Raw genomic sequence first — 23,505 nt, 5'->3', positions numbered from 1 at the left:
GTGAAAAATTTAATTTCAGTTTCAATAAAAGTTTCACAGCGAGGATCGGAGAGAGAGTTCCGGAGGTGAAAGGTCATTTGTACTCAAAGACAAGATTTTCGTACATCTCTGTTTAGTATAACCTTTACAATATGATTGACGCCAGAGTTTCGCTTATTACCAATACTGGTTTTGTATAAAAATCGAAAGTTTGATGATAAATCGTGTCTCATAGACACCGTAGTTTGTTTTACACGTTGCACGTCTCACTTCACATTCGTTTCTTGTCATCTGAAGATCTACGTGTTGCTCTACATATTTTGGAAGATGTAGAATTAATTGCCTTCTCGGTAGTTATTAATACAAGGGCCATTTTCTATCTTGGAAATTATTTACATGAATCGTAACAAATTATTTAACGTTCATAATTACAAATATGGTTTATAAATTTAGACAGAAGATTTTTTTTCTAATTATACTGCAATCAACAAAAACATGAAAAAAAAGTAGAGATAACAAGGATTTTTCACTATTATACGGATGCAAAATACCCATTATCATTTTAGTGCTTTTTAAAGTCATGATTTCTTATCTACTTTCAAAATTATTAGCAATTTTTACAAGATACTCATATACTTCCGTTCATAGAATACAACTAGAACGTCCTCGGAAATACCGAAATTTTTGGAGTAAAGTTTTAGAAACCAAAGTAAAATATATTTCAACCCTGAGGCATCGAACGAGGATAACATGTTCGTTTAGTCGAAAAATGGACGGTTCAATCGTGGAAGACGAGATTCAATGTTTAAAAAAAAATTCCACTAACTTACGTTTTGAATTATAATTGAAAACCGACGATTACATATGGCTAGTCTATTCTAGAGTCCATTTTTACTTTTAAGAATAGCTTATACTATAGACATATTGAACGTGAAATTTTATCATCACGCTATAAAAAAAAAAAAGGTTTCGAGAACTAAATGTGTGTTTTTTTTTGTCGGGATGAAGACGATTCGATTTAAGTGATCATCGGATCAATATGAGACCAAACATTGACGAATTTCGTACAGTTTTCACCGAGGCATAATCGATTTGGCATAATTACAACAGGTTATAGACAAGTAAAATTTATCACCGACTCTTACTTTCGCACTTTCTCGCATTTTGTACAGTAAAAATTTTTTTCATACCTTATAACATATATGTACACGATATTAATTATGATTTTATTCATAAAATCTGATACTGGGTGAGTAACGTGTAGGCGACGACCCATATCACTAGGGCTACTATAACCGATACTAAGAAAATTGTTTTTAATTGATGCCAAGGACTTTCGGGTCGAGGTTCTCCTCGGCTTCTCGACGTCTTGCAACCCCCGTTTCCACAAGGTATTCCTTCAGGTAAAGCTGGCGACGTCGTTGGCGTCGACGTCGCTACGCTGGCCGTAGGTACCACCTGGACTTTTACTTCCCCAAGTTCCGTGTCGCCGGCCGTTTCGGCCACCGATTTTGAATCGTTTCCAAAGCTCGCGTTCTCCATCTGGAAATAAAATAGATAAATATTAGAACAATTTCTCCACGTCAAAAGGAATATAATTGAAATTCCAACTGTCATTGAATCAGTTGATTCAGACCATAAAATTAAAGAAAAATAAATCGTAGGATTCGTGGGCGAATGATTTACTGTGTTCTCGCCTGGATCTGGTCCTCTTTTTGCCATCGGCCAGCTAGTGTTCCGAACGCAAAGTTGGTCCAGGTAAGGGCAAGGGAAAGGATAGTCCCACATGGAACTGGGAGAGGGTACGACCGCCATCTGGTCATATCAAACAAAATCGGGATCAATCCTGAATAATAAATTTCGATGACCCAATTTTTTCTGCGTACGCACTGATATTTTTTCATTTTTCAACTGTAAGTAGGAGACCGATGAAAAAATGCATTTCGTAAGTTTGATGATATTTTTTCTTCGCTTATTAAAGAATCTAAAAACACGTATCAATTCGCATTTTTTATCGGGTCATTTTTGTTCATCGAGAGAAGAAAAAAAAAATTGCGATTGTTCAAATTTCGTCAAGGTTACGTGATCTTTGGCGATTTCGATTAACATTTTTTGCCACTGAAAATAAAATATAAAAAGTGACGACGGTAACTTTCGAGCTTCCCATGCGAACCGACCGGGTTAATAACCACGTGCATGGTCGAGTTTCACTTTCGACAACATCTGCACAGCATGAGCGTTTCGGATTGAAATTTCTCCGGTAAAAGTATAACTCACTCGAAAATAGATAATACACTCTCGATTCCGACTATGAAAAAGAAAGGATTGGCCGCAGGACGTCGTGAAAAAAAACCTGTTCGACTTTATTATTTTATTCATATTCGTGTTTCGTTACCGGACTCACGTTGTTGAGGCGAAACCCATGATAGTTGGGGTAACGGTTGCTATGATCGGTCATTGGGATTGATATTTGGCACTGGAATAAAGTTCCGAATAAAGATTGGCCTCGGGATAAATTTTTAAAGATCTTCTGATTGACGGATCTATTTTTTGTCAGCCTCAGAAAATCATTCCCGAGAATACTCCTCGTCGATCTCGATTATCCCGCACGAACGGTATCCGCGTTCCGATCGGATCTTCTGAACATTATGGTGTTTTCGTGTCGGCGAAATTTCGAGGGGCCATTCTTTCGCTCTCGGTTTGTAATTTTAACTGTGATTTTTCTTCTCCTTTTTTTTTTCTTTTATCTGCGGTTTCTAAGTCCTTTTTCGCGTTCTTGTCGTTGACTTGACTGCCCGATCTGACACGCGGTTGACAGAATACTGAACGAGTTAGTGAATCTTTTACGGCGGGGGGTTCTCGAATCGTATCATCGGATGCTATCAGACCCGACCCCTGATCCCATTTATCTTTTCTACTCCCTGCATCCACCTCTCCGTTTGCCATGCTGCTCGTATACGTATATTACCTACCTATTTATATGTTTAGGTATTTACAACGTTGGTCCCCCTTTATACTTGCCCAACTCTTTCGGACACGCGGTCACCCTTATAAAATCAATTATGGAGATTCTACGTTCATTGACCATTTGACTATAGCTCTAGAATTACGATTTTCACTCGGTGCTAGCTCAGCGAATTTTTCGTTCTAAATAATATTTTACTGATCTTTAATTCATCATTTTATTTTATTTTTTTTTTTTTTCATAACGATGTAAACAACTTTACGACTTGCGTTTTTTATATCGTTAATATGTAGCTCGTACCTATACACAGTGGCGAGAAAATTGAGTCGATAGATACAAGAATTATATGTCTGTGCTAGAAATTGTAAGCTAAATTTATATCGATATTCAATGTTTGCCGAGATGATTAGATTGGATTCGTCGATGCCACAATATCGGGCATAAATTCTTGCAGTGCACATATGAGGTGATGCACTGAAGAATATAATGAAATATAATTATGGGAAATTTAGTGAGCAGATTTCTCGTAGTATGTATTTACAATGATTAGGGAGATCAAACGGGATGACTATAGATCGAATCTCAATTATGCATTGAGAGGAGATGATTTTCGACCTCTGAAAATCTGCAGGAGGTTGACAACTTCAATCATGTTTAATGTGTACCTCTGTAAACGTGTATCTCGATGCTGCAGCAGACATGGCGAGGAAATATGTTTGAAAACAGATCATAAGTGAATTTTGTTCCACAAGGAAAAATCAATGCATACGTCCTAGTTGAAATAATCTATGAAATATAACGAATAAACGCCAAATCTACGTAGGCTGTCATTTTGATGCATGGATTTTTGACGTTCGCATTTGAAATCATCAAAAAGCGATGAAGTTGCAGTTTCCATGCCATGGATACGTGACGTCATTATCATTAAGTTTCGAACTTCATGAGGCATTTTTTAACTTCTCTAATTTCAATGAAAAAAGAAAGTTATTGTAATCACCCCCAAAATGAAAAGTTGAGTTTTCGCCAGATGCCCACTGGGGTGGGTTGAAAGAATTGTTTTTTTTTTTATTTTCTTAGCATGGGGGCAGAATTAGTGTACCTTATAAAAAAAGCAAATTTTTCAAATGTGAAAAAAATCTTTTACTTGATATTTTGAGGTAGCCCACTCGTTTTTTGAATAAATAATTAATCAAGTGGGGTACTTTCAGCAAAAAAAATTTTTTTTTGGTCAAAAATCATAGAAAATATCTAAAAATTGTCTATTGTAATTGTTTTTTACTCGTTCACTGTTCAAAATTTTTTTCCTATCATTTTTTTAATTCAAGTATAAAATCAAAAGAAGACATGCTCTTTTTTCGACTTAAAATTGAAGTTGAGTCGGGGAGCCCGAGCTTTGCTGGAGTCAGGTAGCCAGCAGCGTAGCGCTTTGTTGTGAGACGTCACCTTCAGGGCCGAGCAGAGGTGACGCCCCACAACAAAACCCCTCGCTCGTGGCTACCTGACTCCAGCAAAACTCTGGCTTGCTGGTAAATTGAGGAATTCAAATATTTCGACCCATGCATGGATTGCGATGAACCAAAGTCGGTCTACGACTAAAACCAATCGATATGTCTTACAATTTTTCTGCTCCCAACAGCGAATAGTTGATGATTACTCGATCGATTGCATGAGTAGATGATTTTGGCTTTCGGATTTAGATTCCTGAGCTGATTATATGTGAGATTACTCTTGAAGACCGAAAAAAAATTCGATTTCTGAGCAAAAAATAAATCATTGTTTGAATTGGGTTTAATATGTTTTTCTTACGTATTTTGACCTCAGGAATCCGAATCTGAGAGAAAAATTGATCTATCTCTAAAATTGACCGAGTTATCGCCAATTTTCAGCTTTTTGGGGTCAAAAATAAAAAATTGATTTTTTAGTCTATCTTGGTGTAGTTTGAGTTCAGGAATTCGAATCTGAAAGAAGAATTGATCTATCTATAAAAAAAACCGAGTTATCGTCATTTTTTCGCTTTTTTTGGCATAAATTTGAGGATATCTCGAAGGGAAAAAATCGTAGCGCGATTTGGACAACGGATTCATGTTCCTGAGGTCAAAATACATAAGAAAAGTGCCATACGATCAATTTTAAAAAATAAAAATTTTTGGCCAAAATTTGAAAAAATCGTAAGGGGTACCCCTTGGAAAAATCTCAAATTTTGGCCAAAAATTTTTATTTTTTAAAATCGATCGTATGGCACTTTTCTTATGTATTTTGACCTCAGGAACATGAATCCGTTGTCCAAATCGCGCTACGATTTTTTCCCTTCGAGATATCCTCAAATTTATGCCAAAAAAAGCGAAAAAATGACGATAACTCGGTTATTTTCATAGATAGATCAATTCTTCTTTCAGATTCGAATTCCTGAACTCAAACTACACTAAGATAGACTAAAAAATCAATTTTTTATTTTTGACCCCAAAAAGCTGAAAATTGGCGATAACTCGGTCAATTTTAGAGATAGATCAATTTTTCTCTCAGATTCGGATTCCTGAGGTCAAAATACGTAAAAAAAACATATTAAACCCAATTCAAACAATGATTTATTTTCTGCTCAAAAATTAGATTTCGGCTATGATTGGATCCTTAATTTTATTTCATTTAGAGAAAAATATAAAAATAACATATTCGGATTCCGATGAAAATTGTATTCCTCAAGTTCTTTTGAACAATGAATTGAAAAAAAGAATTTTAATGATGAATACAGTCATAGATCTAAGGCAGGCGATCAGGATTTTCAACACGATTAATATAATTTCTTTTCTTGGTTACTCGCTTAGAATTAATCATACTGATCCAAGAACAGCACCTGAACGTTCCTCGTATGATGTGGAGAATCATGACAAGTTATCTTAATTCTTTGGTAGTTTGTAATATCTTTTAATATTTATTATGATTTCGCTAAAATAATTATTTAACTTCAAAATAGCCGCTTAAAACCGCTCGAACTTGATTGGGCGCAGTACACAAGCACCCGATCGCGCGATCGTCAAATGTCCTGGAAAGACGAGACGGAACGACGGTTAGCAGTGACGCTCTCCAATTAATGTAAGTTTTATTGTTGAAATATTCCGCAATGGACCCCGAATTGTTGGTAATTGTCGATCTAAAGCTGTGCTTGTCCGATTGTGACAAGTTTAAGCCCGCTAGAGACGTTCCATTAAGCAAAAATATGGAATTAGATATTGTCCATAGTCCCCCTTGGCCGGTCGCCATGTCGTACCCCGAAACGGTCAGGGATGAAAATTGCGTCTTATTGTTGAATACGTATCTGGAAATAAGTTGCGAACTCGAACAACGCAATGTAAAATGGATAATAATTTTTCTCTTTATGAATCGCTCATTAATTACATCGTTGTACAATATTTGAGGTCGCTAATTATTGTTCCTCCGGAAATCGAACAATCTGGAACGGATTACGTTAGATGGCGCAAAATGGCGGCTATTGAGGGTGAGACGAGCTAGCGAAATAAAAGGCGCTTACGTACAGTTTGAATTTGTAGTGACTTCCGTTAAACGTTCGTTTCTGTTTATTTGGATGAATTTTATTGTTGGAATTATCTGCAGTAATCAATAAGTCGAAGCAGAGTGATCATTATTGAATCGAGTAAAGCGGAGGTAAACTGTGAACGTGTAGAGTCATTGCAGATGCGAGTTATAAATTTGAAAAAAATATCAACCTGTAAAATTGATCTACGAAATTTGTCGATTCATGAAATCAAGTATCTCGTTTAACAGCGGGATTAAGCTTAAATCTGCATTCTGAATGCCCATATTATAGTGGCTCACGTATCTTTCGCAGTAAATGCATTGACCCGATGGCATTCTAGCCGAGTCAATCGCACAGCTTCAATATGCTAGCGGAGAGTTGTTATCGATTATTACTTCAGGATTAAATCTTGACATTCTCGGATAGTTCATAACAATAATGGGAGCATATGAATATGATTGACCACCTTAGACTTCTGAAAATTTGCAGATACGGTGTCATGCAGAAACTTGAGTGCGGAGAGGATGTTTGCGCCAGCGAGGTCTAAGCCTATGAAGAGTCACGAGAGAACTTGGGGAGCGGCTCCGGATCGCAGTGAATACAGAGGAAAATCATCAACTACTCAGAGAAGTCGATACCGAAGCTTTGGTGGATTTGTGAAAGTGGTAAGCGGATGTGAATTATTTGCACTCGACAGACTCAATTTCATTAGTCATTAACTGTTATCTGTGCTTAATCAAAAATTGTGGATGAGACCCACTAACTGACAATATTAAAGTATTGTTCATAGAGAAATATGAATTGCATTTCTGGAAATTTTCAGATAGTGTGTGGTGTGGTGTAATGTGCAAAGACTCGAGTACTGAGACTGAAGTGTTGACGTGAAACTCAAGTGTTGAAAAGACATTCATAAAAGGACCTAGAAAGCAGATATTAAGAAGAGAGAACCTGATGGGGAGTAGCTCCAGAATGCAGTGAATCCAGAAGAAGCAACTCAACTTCGGCAGAGTCTGTGAGTCGCATGCTTTGATATTGCTGTCTAACTTTCCTCAATCTTTTCTATCGCGTGGCATGGTGGTACCAATGTTTGTCATTGTATAACTTGATGTATCGATTTGAATTCTCAGAATAATCATCAATTCATTTGAAACTATAAGTTCAATGTTTGAGCTGCTTTTGCTTGTCTTAAATCATTGATTGTGAGTAACAACGTTGATCCAGTTAACATATTATTATATTATAAACAGCATAGCTTTTTCATGAAAATCATTCTCAAAGTTAAATCAAAACCTGAAACTTTGGATAGGATGTATTAACCCGTTCTTCCCGTACAGCTAAACTCAACAATGTAAGTTCCGAACCACGTTGTATGATTGATGAGTATAGAGTGATTGTGTTGGTGAGAATGCAAGTCGAATTAAATATAGGTGGATTAGGTAGGAGTGGGTAGGCCGGTTGTTGTATGTGGGCTGAGCTGTATGTTTATTATTAATAATAAAAACCCAGTGTTGAGACTGATTTGGGAACATCAAGCTCAACTTTGTGGTTCGATCGATCGTTCATTATTTTGGGAGTACATTAAAATGAGGGTAGGAAGCATTCGCGATCGGATAGGTAGGTAGTTTCTAAGCGGGTTTCTCGTTTCGTTTCACAGCGTCCTACAATCGCAGACATTTGGCTAAAAATTTTCTTATTCACAACATTTGTTCCCAATTGATTTCAACATCATTCCCTTTTTCAGTCTTGAAAATTATGAAACTCACATAATTATCTTATTAACAAACTTAGATTCTTGCTCTACTCACTTAGAATATAGAATACTCAAAGATAAAAAATAAAGCCAAGCGATTGTTTGACTGGGCAACATGCTCCCCCTTGTCTCTGTGCTAACGTGGAGCACGGAGTTGAGGAGGGTTGATGCGCCTGAAGACGTCGCGTCGAAGAGGATCGCCGACCGCCATGCCACCAAATCTCTTTGCTTACAATTTTTTCTCTTCCCTTTTCTTTGATCTATCATTAAATTACTGCATAGCGCTTTTTTTTTTTTCTTCATGCATGGGTTTGATCAGTTGAGAGTCTCGCAGCTAGCTTCTGATTAGAGCTCGGACTCGAAACTTTGCATTCTGTTTTATCACATACTAAAATTCTATTGCTGAATGTTTCAGGTCTTCCAGTGAAAGGATTTAGCCTACCAGAGATCTCCAATTAGAAAACACTCTACTCAATGAATATCTAAAACTAATCTGATCTGCTGTGTGTTTCAGGTCTTCCAGTGAGCGGGGTCTTTGGCGGCAAAGTCCTCGGATAAGACAAATTTCAGTATCTTTATTATCACCATACTAATCTGTTCTGCTTTAATTTTCAGGTCACCGCAGATAGCGACGTGTTCTCGATGAGAACACGTCGAGTGGGACGGGCGTATGCTGAGCAGTGTTCCTATTGTAATCGGAGGTACCAAAATGTTTCAGATCTTTGGGCTTATGGCATCTGTATAAGCTCCGCTGTTACAGACCTTGACGATCGTAACGAGAACGATGACAATAGGCCTACTGCACGCTGGGAACGCAGCTGCTACATGTAGGTAGTTTCGAAATTTAAAAGATATTGATAAAAAATCGAATATTTTCGAAGCGGAAGTTTCAAAGTTTTCTGTTTTACAACGCGTATATGAACTTATTACTATAGCTGTACACCATTTGGCAAACGCGACGTTAGCAAAAAAATTATCGCGTAGGAACCGATCCCCATTGTCTTTGATGGTATTCTTTTAAGAACTCTCGTTAGTTGAAATTAAAGCGATTGAAGAAAATCTTTTCGGTACTGAAGTACATCGTAAATCTGTCTATTGACTTTTGTGCAATTACTCTGCCAACTAAAAATCTCCGCAGGATACAAAGCGTTATAAAAGATGAAGTCTAACAATAAGCCCGTTGGCAGACGTCCTTCGTAGGTGTGTTTGATGATGCAGATTGCGTTGGATGTAGTCGATTGCATGGCAAAAAGAAAGGCTCCGCGATTGTGAATGACGATTGTATATTGAGGACGCAAAACAAACCTATAAATACTTGCAAATTTGCATGCAAAAGTGAGACGTGTGCATACTGTCGAGCTAATACTAACGAAAAAAAAAAAAATAAATAAGAAAAAGGATCAACTCTCCGTTCTCGAAAAAACAGCGTACAATTCAATCTTTTAGCTGACTAGACCGTATCAGGTGAAGCCAAAAAGAAATCATAATGTTCATTTCTCATAGAATTCACGAAAGATAATTAATATTGTCTGACATAGAAGTTAGAGTGACGTCCTAATTAACATTGAAATTTTTATTGTTTACACAAAACAATTCAGCTGCTGTCTACTCGAAAATTCAATTGATTTTTTTTCTGTAAAGTTAATAACGTAAAAAATGATTGACAGCGGGCCTGTTCCCACTTTGTTTCTGATCCGTCGTGGCGAATAATGACGGTGTCATCCGGTTAGTTTTTACGCGAGCCTCAACCAAGTCTCTTGATTGTGCCTGTAACCATATTCATACGCGTTATTAAAAACACACTATATTCAATTATTATTCGAATTCGAAGGCCTTGCAACAGTCGTGTATTATTACGTACGCTGTTGCAGCTAACACGGTTACCGTTAAGTTGATATATTATACAGAGGGCCATTCGACTGACCTCATATGACACGAATTTCAGCACGTGTTCACTTTGTTCGAGTTCGAGCGGGAAGTAAAATTATATGCCAAAAGCAGCGCACGTCTTTCGCTCTAAAATTAAAACGAACTTCCAGACAAGCCAAAATTATCCTCGCACGCACATTCCAAACGACATTCACATTCGCACAATTTTTACGTTACCAGAAAATTTGGGGTCAACCACGTCCCGTCATAGTTCGTCAGGTTCACCTGATCCAATTGATATCCTTGTGAAATAAATCTCCAGTTTTTTGTTCCTTTTGCAAGGATATCTGGTACGCTAGGTTCTAATAGGTAGACAGGTAGATTTTATTTTCATGGCACCTAACTTGCCAGAGTGTGTCGCTTTCTATGCAGAGGCTGTTACATAACTTGGAAAAAAAAATTCGTTCCAAATGCGTCAGACACGATCTAACAATTCCAGAGACAGAAAAGTACAGTTAATAGTATTATAACGCAGGGGAAAATATTCATCGGATATTCGATTGACACTGTTTTAAAATTGAAGAATCGATCATTGTTGGTATTTCGATCGATCGATTGATCTAATAGTCGAAGTTCTTTTCGTCCTTCACGGGACAAATTGCAATGAGATTTTGCAGTTTGAGATTTTTTTTCTTCTCGGGGGATAACTCTGTCGTAGGAGCAACGACTGACATTTTAAACACGCTAACTATCAGTTATATTATGGATAAACAAGTTGGCCCAACTTTCACTATCACAATTACGTCCGTTTATGGATAGTTATCGACGACCAACTCTCTCCGTCACTCTCACTCTTTTAAAACCAGTTTGGCAAAAGTTTAGGCGGGTGTTAACGTACGTAGCTAATATATCCCGTGATGTTTAATGCGAGATGTACGATGAGTTTAATTATCTTCTCGATATTCTGAGAATCAATTACATGAAAGTTCGACACTTTCTATATGGGTCATACCTGTATTATAACAAGCAATCGGTTTGGCGGCTCAATGTTTAATCGTCGAAAAATTTCTCCGCGTTCTGTCCGGAGTCAGAAAAAAAAGTTTAGACGTTTGCAAAGCACTGTTTGGAATTCAGATGCAGGGGAACAAAATATACCGTACAGATCTCGTGATCTTGTACCGCGATTCAATTTCGTCCTTGCGTAATTATTTTTTATTTTTTTCTATTATCAACTCGAACTCCACCTGCAATCATAATCCAGAGATACCTACAATTGATTTGAAATTGTAAGGCATGTGTAATGCGAAAGAGAACAGCGACAACATATTTTTCTTCCCTGGTTTTTCAAGGCTTCGCGACCATTTTTGTCGCTTCGTTGTGCGGTTTAGGGAGATAAGGTTCCTGAGGTTTTCTCGCACCGTAAAAAGCGGATGATAGCGATGTCTATTGGGTATGCAGGTAACGTCACGTAATTATGTAGCTACACCGCATAAAAATAAATACGAGCGATAAAATATTTCTCGAGTCACTTCGAACACGTTGTCAATCAGCTGCGGTAATAATATTCTAATATGGAAAAAATACGCAGAGTTGAAGGTTCCTAATTATGGACTGACCTTCTCGTCGTCTGCCCGCGAGATTTTTTTCATCAAAATCGAAGTCGGTGAATGCCGATCGAAAGTAATGAGCGACTGCAATGAAAGGTTTTGATTATTTTTTTGTTCCACGTACATAATTCGCGGCACAATCACCTGGAATCTGACTGTCGAAACGGAAAAACCCAGAAATCCACTTCCGGTTTGGTCTAAAATTAATCGTACGGTTTGACGTCGAATTCTTTAGAGTTTCTCTATAAAATTTATTCAAGTTTCCGTTCCAGATAGAGGAAAAAATTTGCTTTTCTATCAGATATCTTATAAACGTGTTAACGGGTGCTCGGCCTTCTTCAAAGTGAAAATAATATCAATAATAAAACCGCAAAAATTTTTGCACAGCGTTCCGCGAGATTTCGCATCCAAAAACGGCCACCGTAAGATAATTAATAACGCGGTACATCCGCCTCAGGTATTCTCAGTTGTGAACGTGTCCAGCGCGGCCAACTTTTGTCTAACTTTCAATTTCAAATCACATGCGAACACCTGTTAAAGAAAGTTACGCTGATGATATAATTGATACGTTAATTGTATTAGTATGATGCAAAAAAAAAAAAACCAATTGTTTAATTATTTATAATTACTTTGCCTAGTTAATTTGACGATTGAAGAACAAAAAAATAATCAAATCTGATCGGCGAAGGCTAACAATTCAAAATTTTATATGCGGAGCTATGACAGACCGTAGGTTCGTAACCATACGTATAACACGGACGTATTGAAATTCGAGCATGCCTAATTAGATCAAGAATTCGTTCAGTCGTAACGTCATGTTATCGAAGTCACGTGTATGTAAACTTATGACTTTGCATTAAATTTATTTTCCATGTGCATTTTTAATTTGAAATCAAGAAAAATTAACTTCTAGTATAACGTATTAATTCGTACCTGCTGTGGATGCCAGGTATGCTTGAAAAACCTCTTGAAGCATTTAATGCCTGACGGCATTTTTATTATGTATTGTTACAGCCACAAGATAACACTCGATTTTTATTTTCAATTTTTTTTCTCAAAACATTTTAAATGCCACGCGTACGCTGCTCCAAATTTTCGTGTACTCGCAACAGGATCTTTTTCTCCTTTTTTCTTATCATAAACTCCTTTCTCTTCGCACGGTATTTTTTTGCCCGCGAAATCAGGAAGAGAGGGAGGGTCCAAGTAATCTGCAATTTTCACCAATCACCATTTTTTTTTTTTTTTTCTCTTCTCGCCCAAGGATATACGTTTAGTATATAGAGTATATAGCTGCTTGATTCGCACACTTTTTTTACAACACGATGTACATGACGTGCGATGCGGTCGATTGCTCTTTGGATTAATATTTTTGAAAATAATTAAATCGACCAATCGACATAGAGGAGATAAAAGTCATTTATGTATCGAAAAAGTATAATTTTTAGAGGTTGTTATATAGTGGGAAGCAACGTTCGCTCGGTCGTATATTCTACTCAAAATAATTATAGTGACGCATTCGAACACTTTCCCTAATTCGTATCGGCCCGCGATGCAACCAACAGCTGTTTTAATATTTCGAACCGTGCCGATCGCGCTCCTGTCACGCAGTGAGCACGACTGTACGTACGTACAATACACGCTTATGCCTTCTACCTCCTCGGAGGTGGGACTTTGAAACTTGCACTACTCGCTCTACTCTCCATACCTCACTACACTCGGTACGACGAACTCTTGTAGTTCAATTTTTGGATTTCCTACAGCTCCGTAGCGATAACTCTATACCAGATTTATGCCATTCAAAACGTACAGATGAAACCCGAGACCGTTTCGGCCTCGATGCCCAGCTCGCCTGGTCCACCCCGTAACAACGGTGCCGAATTTTCTCAAAAATCTTGAGGAAAGAATCGCTTTTATGCACCGGCATGCAAAATAGCGATGGCTTATCTCAGCGTTTTGCTCGCCGAAAAAAATTTAAATCTTTTTGGCTATTAAGATGTTATGGAACTTTGATCGAGCGCATAACGATTTTAGGTCTGTAAATTCCGTGAACGCAGTGCAGTTTACAGACCACTCGAAAAGAGCCAAATTTCGTCTAATTTTTTTTCAAAACCAGCTATCCATTCATAACTAGCTTATGATACGTAATTTTGTTAGCTGATTTTGCCCAAGCATTATAAAAATTGCAGACGTGTTCGCGAGCGAGAAATTTAGTAAAACAAAACCGATGGAGAACCGGTGATCTTTTTAGCATCTAAAATCGTCGTTTTCGAACAAAGCTGAACGAATTTTTGACTTCCGTCTCTGACTTTTTCTCTGAGCGTGTTCTTTGAAGCTGAAAATGTCAAGGTCTGATTTTATTGAAACGATACATCAATAGTAACTCGACGATTACCTGAGCAGTATCCTGATAGTGAAAAATATTAGAGTAAGCCGACAACTATGACGAACGTGTCATTCTATTCTAGTGACAGTGTGCGCACGTTATTTTCTATTTTTCCAAGCTCTGTCATATCTGGTCTAATAAAAAGTAACGATTTGGTCACGATAACTATCGATATTCAACGTCGGAATTACTCACATTATATTTGAACTACGTGCAAGCACTATTTTTTCAAAGAAATACTTCGTGCTTATTTCCTGACATTATATTCGAACCGGTTACTGAGGCTCCGCACAAAATGTTTTAGTCTATTAACAGCAGGTTGCGAACTCGCCGCACTAACTTGACAGCAACGACCTTCGATTAGGAATTTAACTTTCGAAATGTTCTTCTTGTTCGTTTTTTCGAAAAAAAAAAAAAAAAACAACCTCTTCCACCGGGAACTGTGGAACGCATAAAACGAGACACAATCACCTGAACACATATTTGTGCTCCGAGCGATCAACCACCTACAGACAGATAACAGAGCGTGCGTTATCTGGAGGCGGTACCTGCGGCCGACTCTATCAAACGAACTTTAATGATTTTATTATTTTCTTTCTTCGAAAACTCATGTTCGTTCGGTACACCGAAGAAAGATCGGTGTGATCTAATGGCGAATTTGATTCACCTCTCCGGATGATCCGTTTTCTTTTCTTTTCAACGTAAAAAACTTGCAGACGATTTGTGGTGGGGCGAAAAGGAGGTCATCGAACTCATCGCAAGTCCTACGATATTATCATATTCTGGTGCGCGAAAATTCATTGAAAATTCGGTTGGATTAGAGAGAATTCAGAAAGAAGGATGGTTATAGAATTTTTCGGTTTTATTACCAAAAAAATCTGAGATCGATCGATGCAGAGCCATCAACAACTCTCTCCATTGTGCTCGAGATCAGCCTTCGGTAATTTTTAACGATTCATTTACCGTGAGCGATGCGAGAATATGTAATTTATACAGCGGTTGTGTTTGCTAAAAGTTGTGGTCATACTTATCATGCATAGGTACGTTTTGTTATCACGCAGAACTTGTTATTTATTTGCACAGTGACAAATGATTATTAATTACCTATAATGTGACTCATTTTATTCTTGAGTATACTTGTTTTCGACCGATTTACATTCAAATTTGCAATCCGTATCACTTGACAATTTTAAAATTTGAAAACTGGGTCTCCGTTTTTTCTTTTTCGTTTCGGAATTCGGCCTTTTCAATTTGCGACTGTGGACTGCCCGTGTACTGCAACCACCGTTTCCTGCGAACAGATAACTTTAGCATGCATTACACGACTCGTTTTTAAAATAGTTTCTTCAGATTTTGAACGTTTTTTTCGTCAATACAAAATTACATGTCTTCTATCCTCGCTTTGTCGCCTTCCATGTAGCCGAGGACGGTCCCTCGTTCGGTGTTCTTGCACCATCCTTTTAGTCCCAACGCCTTTCCCTGCTCTTGAGTGTACTGTAAAAATTTATTGGAACCTGAGACGAAATAATTAGACATTATTTTCTGAAAGTAGGGCTTTCGATCTACGCGTCCATAACTCGTCTACACTGTTCTCGACTCCACGAATGTTAATAAATGAGATCCCTTTCGAAAGAGAAACTTCAAAGCGTTTACACCAATTTCTTATTCTTCTTGTATTTCGTTTCTAAAAAAAAGTGGCCGCGCTGTTCATTGGGAGGTACATATTGAAATCAACTTTGTAATAACGCGGGTCAGCGTTTCTCTGCGATCTCCAGCGTTCTAAATATTCTTATAGAATTTCCCTGCACTTTTTGAAACTTAAATGATAAGCTCGCGACGTTTTGAAATTCTCAAAACGATAGAGCAGAAAATTACTTTAACAACAACCGTGCAACCGCCAGATGTCGTTAGGAAGCTTTTTTCTTCAATAATTTTTAGAAAAATTATTCATCAGTTTCATTTATCAAAATCCTGGCTGTGCTTTCGACGAAAATAACGTAGTTTAGTTTGTTTTTATTTTTTTTTGATTTTAAAATCCGCGTGAACGGGCTCCATAACGCAAATTCGTTGGTAATCATTGCAGAGATTAGGAGGTTCCCGAGGGGAATGTGAATCGAGAAAACTTTCTTAACTCGTTCTGGAGACAGCTACTCACTCACCTTCCGAAAAAAAACACCTGTAAAACGAAGCGAAATGCAATTTAAATCATGAGGGGTTTGATCTGACGCTCGTCAACGTCATTTGTCCCAATTTATTCTTATGAATAAAATTATCTCACCCTGAACTCTTCCGAAAACTTCAAAATCTAACCCCACGAGCTTCGAAGTCATCTCAACGTTTTCACAGTCTTGAATCTCCTTGAATATAAAAAACAAAACTCGAAGAACTGGTACCAAAAGTCTGGCGGAGGCTCCTCCGCTAGAAAAAGAAAATTCGAAAAAAAATAAATTCGGAGCACTTTAAAAAATCGTGTCCCTTTAAATCCCTCGTGCGCCTATACCTTTTGTTGTTTATTTACAAAACCAATCAGTCAATACCAGTCTGCTACCAGATGTCGCGACTTACGCAGTTTCGTCGCGATTGGCCGATAGCCACATCGCGACGACGTCGCCGTTTCTTGGATTTACTCACCGTCAGCTGTTCCAATTGCGACGTTCGAAGTGTCATGCGTTCATTTTGACGGCACGCCCGGGAACGTCTCGTCATCGATTGATCAGATGGAGGGCTATCGCTAAAAAATCTAAAGCATCCAGTGCAGTGTCACCCTTGGATTATAAAATGGCACGCGATAATCAACCTCCCGTCAACCATTAAATTTAAAGGGCTGCCCGTCGAGCCCTTTAAATTTTAGTAAATAGTGAAGTGGAAACGACAAGGTAGTCTGCTGTCACAACACTCGAGGGCGCTTGATACCCACACTTGAATGACATTTTTAGTGAACCTGTTCTCCTACTGTACTTGAAATTTTTACGCACCGGGTCTTCGTACCACGAAGCCTGGTCGTTCAAATTTTGCAATAATTTTATCATCCGACTCCGATGGAGCGTCAAATATATTTCATGACCCAGACCGGCTCCAGATGGTTTGTCTTTACATCTGGTAGTTAGAATATGCGGCGAATTCTCTTTCTTTTACCTGAGTTACAAGAAAACTGAAGATCCTTGGTCAGTCCGAACAAATGGCCATTGTAGTAAATTTCGATTCACGTGAAATTTCAATGTAAAAAATTCCTCCATTGATTTTACGAAGTTTGATTCGAGTAGGAATTCGGGCCTCCCGAGACAACTTTTTTTTTTGCTTCGAAAATATGCATAGGGACAATCTAGTATCGTGGATCCAAAATAACGCATGATGATCGTGAGAAAGCAAACTGCATTTTTGGGATGACTGGGACACTTGCAAATAAATTGCATCTTGCATTCGTTAATTGGTCATTACACGTTATGAAATCGTAGCAACGTAACTCCAACAATCATTACAGAGTACAAACGAGTAGGTGGTGTAATTTTTCGATTTGACGAGCTTCTGCGATTTGATCAATCCTAATTATCTCCGATTTTTCATTGCGATATAAGATCTCTCAATTTGCCCCACGAATTTCCAAAAAACCAGAGAACCCAGTGTGCCTTGCTTTTTTTCAACTTTCGAACGATCGTCAACCGCAGGGGTGTCGGGGTGATCGATAACCGATCGATCATTAATCGATGAAAATTTTTGCTCTCATCGCCCGCGTGATCGTTATTCGCGTAAGTTACAGACGGATGCTGTTCGCCGACAGGAGATGAGAACGAATCCGAGTTTCGCCGGCCGCGTGTTGCTGCAGAGAAATTGAAAGAAACTTATTTGACGTCATAGGTAGATGGCGGTTCTCGGATCGAGAGTCATCGTAGTTATGTTTAGAGCGTCGCGAGTATCTCCCGACTCTAGATATCTCTCATTGCTCGTTGTTCGCTCCCGCTCGTTGGCTACCACCTACTCTCCGTGCGAGCGAGTGAGTCCGCTATTACCGCGACTTCTAGTCGTCGCTGAATAAAAAAGCATCCAGGGTATAAGTCCGGCGAGCCGCTCTCACTCTGTCAGTGTTCAATCGTACTTCGCGATGGGTGCGTGTCGCGCTGCCGTGTTGATAATTCGTGAATATATTTGAGATTAATAATCCATCGTAAACGTCAGTGAGTTTGGTGATCTCGAGGGAATTGATTAATTTATTTATTTATTTTTTTCCTTTTTTTTTTTCTCCTCCCTCTCTCGTCGACACCGTTTATCCATCGATTCCCCTTCCGAATTTCTTACCGAAAAAAAACCGATTCGCTATTCGGACTTCGATGAAAAATCGTTCGATAAATAAATAGCAAGGTTACACGTACTCGGTATATCTGTTGGTCACGTGATTACCGCGCAGTCGATTCGATTGGATTTCAATTTGAATCAGGACCAACTTTACCTGGGTGGTAAACAAATAAATCTCGGTATTTTATCGGTAAAAATAGAATCGACGAGATATCTCGTACCGCTGCGAGGAGGAGACAAAAAGACGGGAAAGACAACGGCGGAAAAAAGAAAAGTTACGAACAGATTAATTCGATCAAGTACATCCTATTATTTTGATGGCCGTGATACACTAATCGTGACGCAAGGGAGTCCAACTGGGATAGCCATTGTCAGAATACCATATCACACCGCTACGCCGTGGTTAATAAACCGATGCGATAAGCGACGAAAATTTTTAATACCAATTTACATTACGGTTGTACGTTTCGAAGAGGAACAAGAACGACGTGAAGCGGAGACGATAATTCCGAAAGACAACTATCTCGTAAAAATCGCTGGGTTTTTAAAATTATAGCGATAAATAATTTTCCCACAAAATTGTCGAGTGTCGTCGTCGTCGTCGTCGTCGTCTCGTCGGGGTGTACAATAATTTTGTACGTTTAATGTAATCGTCATTATTATTACAACCGCAAGTACACGTACATCGAATAAAACTCTCACCATTATTATCCGTCTCTTAAAATCGAAAACAAATTTTATTCTCATCAGCTTACATACACACGATTGTACACACGGTACATAATACTTACGTACAGAAATACGTCGACGGAGTCACGTGCGCCGATATACATACGTACGTACAAACATACAAATGACACATATACCCACGTTGGTACGTGCATAAAATAAAATCAAATAATTTAACCAGCTGTTGGATCCTCCCGTAATAATATTGATAATAATTTATTTGACTCAACAGTGAAGTGTTTTATGTTTAAACAAAGTGGTGGTAATTTACCAAAATAATAATGACTGCTATGCTGGTATCCGTTGCGGAGCTCTCCAACATTTTCTCCGTACTCGCAGTATTGATATGCTTCTGCGGGGTCATCCTATTTATCATGAGGTACTACCATTATTATTATCATCATTGTCGTCATCGTCATCGTCCTCGTTATTCCTACCATTATTCGCCCGTCGTACACGAATCTGCACCGTTGTCCCTCGTCGTTATCGCCATCTCACACGGATCGTCGCCGCCATGATAATCACAATTTTATTAATCCTACCCCGAATGGGGGACTGGTCATCACGAATTTCCATTGATCGGGTTCAAGCAATGTATAACACTCTTTTCGGTTTCGTTCATCGGTGTTGCCGCACAACGTCTCCCCTGTTATCGATCGTTTCAACCTATGGGCACGTTCGCGAAGCCCACGAGATGTATATGAGAACGCTCCAGCAACCGCGACGAAGGTATTTAATCCCTGGGCTCTTTAATCCGATGCTCTCCACGAACGAACGTTGAGATTTCACCGAACGTGAATTATTCGCACGTGCATTAATTCGGCCTTTTATCGAAAGACGCGTGGGTCCGATTTTTAGCTCCGTTACACAGCACTAGGTGCGAAAATAGAGGAAAAAAGAGGAACGGAAATTGTACGGATTTCAAAGAATCGGGGAAAGTAAAATTTCTGCGCGAATAATTGCGGTAGAACGAGGATAATTTCGTTCGCCTTTGAATTATTCAAGAACATGGTAAAGGCGGTGCAACCATAGGTGTGCACCGATGCCTAGACTCGTTATGAATATGGAATATGGTCCGGTATCCATATTTGGGTCGGTTCAAGTTCGTCGCGTTTCAATTCTGTACTACCGGTTTTGCGGTACTAATTTTAATACGTGAATTTACGAATTGGTTGACTTCGACGCTCTTGCCCCTTTGTCTTTCGATTTAAAAATAGTTTGTTTCAAGAATATACGTGTATCGCCAATTACGCGGAGCTACCAACAAACTTGGAGAACCGGTGCGTTTTTAGCTACGAAAAAGAAACAACGAAATATCCATATATATATATATATATATGCATGAAAACGATGCATCGTTTCATTTTTGCGAAAAATAATTGTTGTTCAAAAATGCCAAGGTCGGTATATGGGTGTACCGGTCATCTACGTATCGAGAATGATCCAATCTGTGCGGTATAGATACTGCAAAACTGCGTCACTCCTAATGTCGTGTTTTGGCGATTATACGCGCAGGATATACGGTGTGATATGCATTTTGCATTTTTAACTCGTACCAACAAACCACGTTTAGCCTAATTCGTCGTAAATTAATGCCGTATCAATTAACGCACGTCATAAGGATATTCTCAGTTTTCCTTATGGACATTTCAATAATCCTCATATACGTGCAATTACGTCGAGGTGGGAATTCTTACAAAGTTAATTTCCTCGTTCGTTCGGATTCATCTTTCTATTCTACTGTATGCCAGGCCCTTCTAACGCGATTCAGCTATGCAGGACTTACATTCCTACCTCAGAAATATGGAGGTACAGCTGTACCCGTAAGTAACTCAGGATACGGACACGATATCCCTCGTCATCATTATTCGTTTAATTAATTGCGTCGTCATCAAATTCGTTGGCTGAAACATCACCGCTCTAATTTTTGTTTAAAATGACCATCGATTAGTTGATTGTCGAATGAACGATTTATTTATTGAATTTTTTTATCAATATAACCCGATAAGTATACAACGTGTACACAGTTTGAATTGCGGACGATTTTCTTAGCGGATAAACAAATAACGAATAACAGAGGTATATTCGTGTAGATTAATCTGTAGTCGATTCCAGAGAAGCAGACAACATAGATATTCCAAAAAACGGGAAATTCCACTTCGTTGAACGGTATATGCATGAAATAATTTTATTCAAAGACCATCGCACGTTAATTAACGATAACCGACGTAATTTATCCGCTCGATGTGTCTCCGAACGCCCAGGCGTTATTATAATACAAATTGGACCGGATTCTTTTTTGCCCACGTTTTTCTTCTGCATCTTATTTTTTCTCTTCTTCTTTATTTCTCGTACGCCTTAAACTAGCGTGAAGATAAGACGAACGGCTCGAGATAACAGACCGTCTTTGAGTCTTCGACGTCGAAACGTTTTCCCTGCCGTTCGACGATATGTCGCCTCGTTCCTATCTCACCGTTGAAAAAAAAATACTTGGGAAATAGTATGTCGTCGTGGCTGCGGGATTAGGTGTACTTTTACGCGTTCGGGTAACGCGTTATCTGCCCGTAGACAAACCTTATAAACCTATACGCGCCTTTTACCCGATTATCGTAAGACTCCACGGAAATTACAATCCGATGATGGAAAAAACAGTAAGACTAATTTTCGAGTAGTTCGTTAGTTCGTGTAATGATCGTTACCGTTACATCACATTTCCCGCGCTTTCTAAAAAAAAATTCAACTAATAAACACAATAAATAAAAAATGAAAAAAAAAAAAACCATCCGACGCCATAACCGTGGCCTATAAAATAGAGATTCATCTAGATAAACTTGGCTATCATTTCAACCTCAAAAACTACGTATACTAGAACACAGGTGTAATTTATTCGCTAATTTTGGTAGCGATGCTATGAGAATAATAGCTAGGAAATTTATTGTTAATCAAAGGAATTCGTGATTGCGGAGAAAAGAAAAATTTTCACGTTCATCTTCCGTGTAAGAAATTTAAGAAATTACATATAGCGCGTTCGCATCCGTCCCAGTTCTCAAAAGTATTATAACGCGGTGGTTATGGGAAAGTAAAGTATAAAAGCCAGATTAGAATGCACAGCGTCGTAGCTACACCACCGTAATTAGGTGGGTATGAAACGAATCGCGGTTAGGAGTAGGTCGTGGTCAGATGTTCGTTAACAAAACGATTAAAGATTTTACAGAATTTGAATTAGCATTAATTACAGAGATGGGCCAATAGGTCATCGTAGTGAGCAAGGGTTTTATTTGTAATACGTTACCAAAAAAATATAAAAAATCAGCAACTCTAATTTCTTATGGGTTTATATTTTATAGGGTTAGATTATTTTTCTTTTCCCGCACATGCATTTCCAGTTTTGATATCTCGACTGATTTTTTTTTTTCATTCTCCTCCGAAAATATATTTTGGGCAAAAAAATTTTGTTGACATTATAATAATACATTCTACATTAAAATTTTATGATATGCTCGAGACACGGTATGTGTCCGTATCAGATTGATTCTAAATCCCCGTTTAGGAGAAATCGTTAGCCAGCTTAAGCGATTTTATTCAAAATGAGAGTCATTTTTTTCCTATTTTTTCTTTTTACTCTTTTTCAGTCAACGCAGTAGATGGCATTAAAAGAATTCACTGTTCGGTAGTATTCCAAGTCTTACTCTCGCGATAAAAAAAATCTTTTTTCTCAAAATCTTATATTCATTGAGTCAGTTTGGATTGACGATAATCTAAGTTTTATCGCTTCTTTGAGTCAGATAACTATCTCGTCGTACCTAGGAACTCGGCCTACCCGTACACGCGCCATATGTTGACTCCGTGAATTTCCAACGATGCATTATTTTGTAATTAACGAAAAATTAATAACACTTGCTCAGTAATTATTTCGAGATATCCGCCAATTAATTGCGAACAAAAAAAGAATTCAAATTTGGCGTATTTGCGATACGCGGTATCATCGCGGAATGATGTGTAAAATTTGGACGAAAATATTTTTTGCGACCTTTGCTCCGGGATACCGAAATATATATTTTCTTCGAAATTGCACTTTTTGCACGGCTTGCTTTCTCTCTTTTTTCGCGGCTTTTTAAAACTGACTCTGACTCACTTGAATTAATTTTATTCTTTCTCGTTTTTTTTTTTTCAAATGAATTAACGCCACGCGTCTGCTATGAAATCTGATCGTGGCTCACCGCAATTGTTCCGTTGATTAAAATAAGTTACGTACGTCGTAAGTAGCGGTCCAGCTGGCTCACGGCAGCCTAAACCCCTATTTATGCTCATTTGGAGAATTGGCGGGCAGACAGACGTCTTAAACGTTTTTAACTAGCTCGATTAGGGCGAATTTCGTATCTTGTCTTCAAGTCTGTCGCC

The 23,505-nt window shown here is 38.3% G+C and overlaps 3 protein-coding genes across 12 annotated transcripts in view; 1 reads left to right on the top strand and 2 right to left on the bottom strand.

The window, feature by feature from the left end:
- Window positions 1-95: 95 nt before the first annotated feature.
- Window positions 96-13,329, bottom strand: LOC105693854. Of its 3 annotated transcripts, none has more exons than XM_012414062.3 (2): window positions 12,636-13,329; window positions 96-1,521 (listed from the first exon to the last, which is right to left on the bottom strand). In XM_012414062.3, exons 1-2 carry the CDS (start codon window positions 12,693-12,695, stop codon window positions 1,210-1,212), a joined length of 372 nt encoding a protein of 123 aa, XP_012269485.1. In that variant the 5' UTR covers window positions 12,696-13,329; the 3' UTR covers window positions 96-1,209. The 3 variants fall into 3 exon arrangements, with proteins under 3 accessions (XP_012269485.1, XP_012269484.2, XP_012269486.1); XM_012414061.3 differs by lacking the exon at window positions 12,636-13,329 and adding an exon at window positions 2,375-2,809; XM_012414063.3 differs by lacking the exon at window positions 12,636-13,329 and adding an exon at window positions 2,384-2,808.
- LOC105693844 (cell growth regulator with RING finger domain protein 1-like) overlaps window positions 8,724-23,505 on the top strand; it is a 46,191-nt gene continuing 31,409 nt past the window's right edge. For 2 of the 6 annotated variants that reach the window (XM_048654536.1, XM_048654535.1), the window contains exon 1: window positions 8,724-9,053. In XM_048654536.1, coding sequence (XP_048510493.1) covers window positions 8,869-9,053 — 185 coding nt within the window. In that variant the 5' untranslated portion in view covers window positions 8,724-8,868. Of the gene's footprint in view, window positions 9,054-16,713; window positions 16,962-17,189; window positions 19,484-23,505 lie in introns of those variants that run through there. The other 4 variants (XM_012414042.4, XM_048654538.1, XM_048654537.1 and 1 more) reach the window with 4 other exon arrangements.
- LOC105693771 (acylphosphatase-1-like) lies at window positions 14,931-16,712 on the bottom strand. 3 transcript variants are annotated; one of them, XR_007278184.1, is made up of 5 exons: window positions 16,364-16,579; window positions 16,245-16,261; window positions 15,470-15,579; window positions 15,190-15,376; window positions 14,931-15,093 (listed from the first exon to the last, which is right to left on the bottom strand). XR_007278184.1 is itself a non-coding variant. In XM_012413898.2 (5 exons), exons 2-5 carry the CDS (start codon window positions 16,413-16,415, stop codon window positions 15,262-15,264), a joined length of 294 nt encoding a protein of 97 aa, XP_012269321.1. In that variant the 5' UTR covers window positions 16,416-16,503; window positions 16,586-16,712; the 3' UTR covers window positions 15,186-15,261. The 3 variants fall into 3 exon arrangements, 2 of the variants coding, with proteins under 2 accessions (XP_012269321.1, XP_020712508.1); XM_012413898.2 differs by lacking the exon at window positions 14,931-15,093 and adding an exon at window positions 16,586-16,712 and having other exon boundaries at window positions 15,186-15,376; window positions 16,364-16,503; XM_020856849.3 differs by lacking the exon at window positions 14,931-15,093 and having other exon boundaries at window positions 15,186-15,376.

The sequence above is a fragment of the Athalia rosae genome, chromosome 4, assembly GCF_917208135.1.
Source record: "Athalia rosae chromosome 4, iyAthRosa1.1, whole genome shotgun sequence".
NCBI classification, from domain to species: Eukaryota; Metazoa; Arthropoda; class Insecta; order Hymenoptera; family Athaliidae; genus Athalia; species Athalia rosae.
This window is presented reverse-complemented; position numbering and strand designations above follow the sequence as displayed.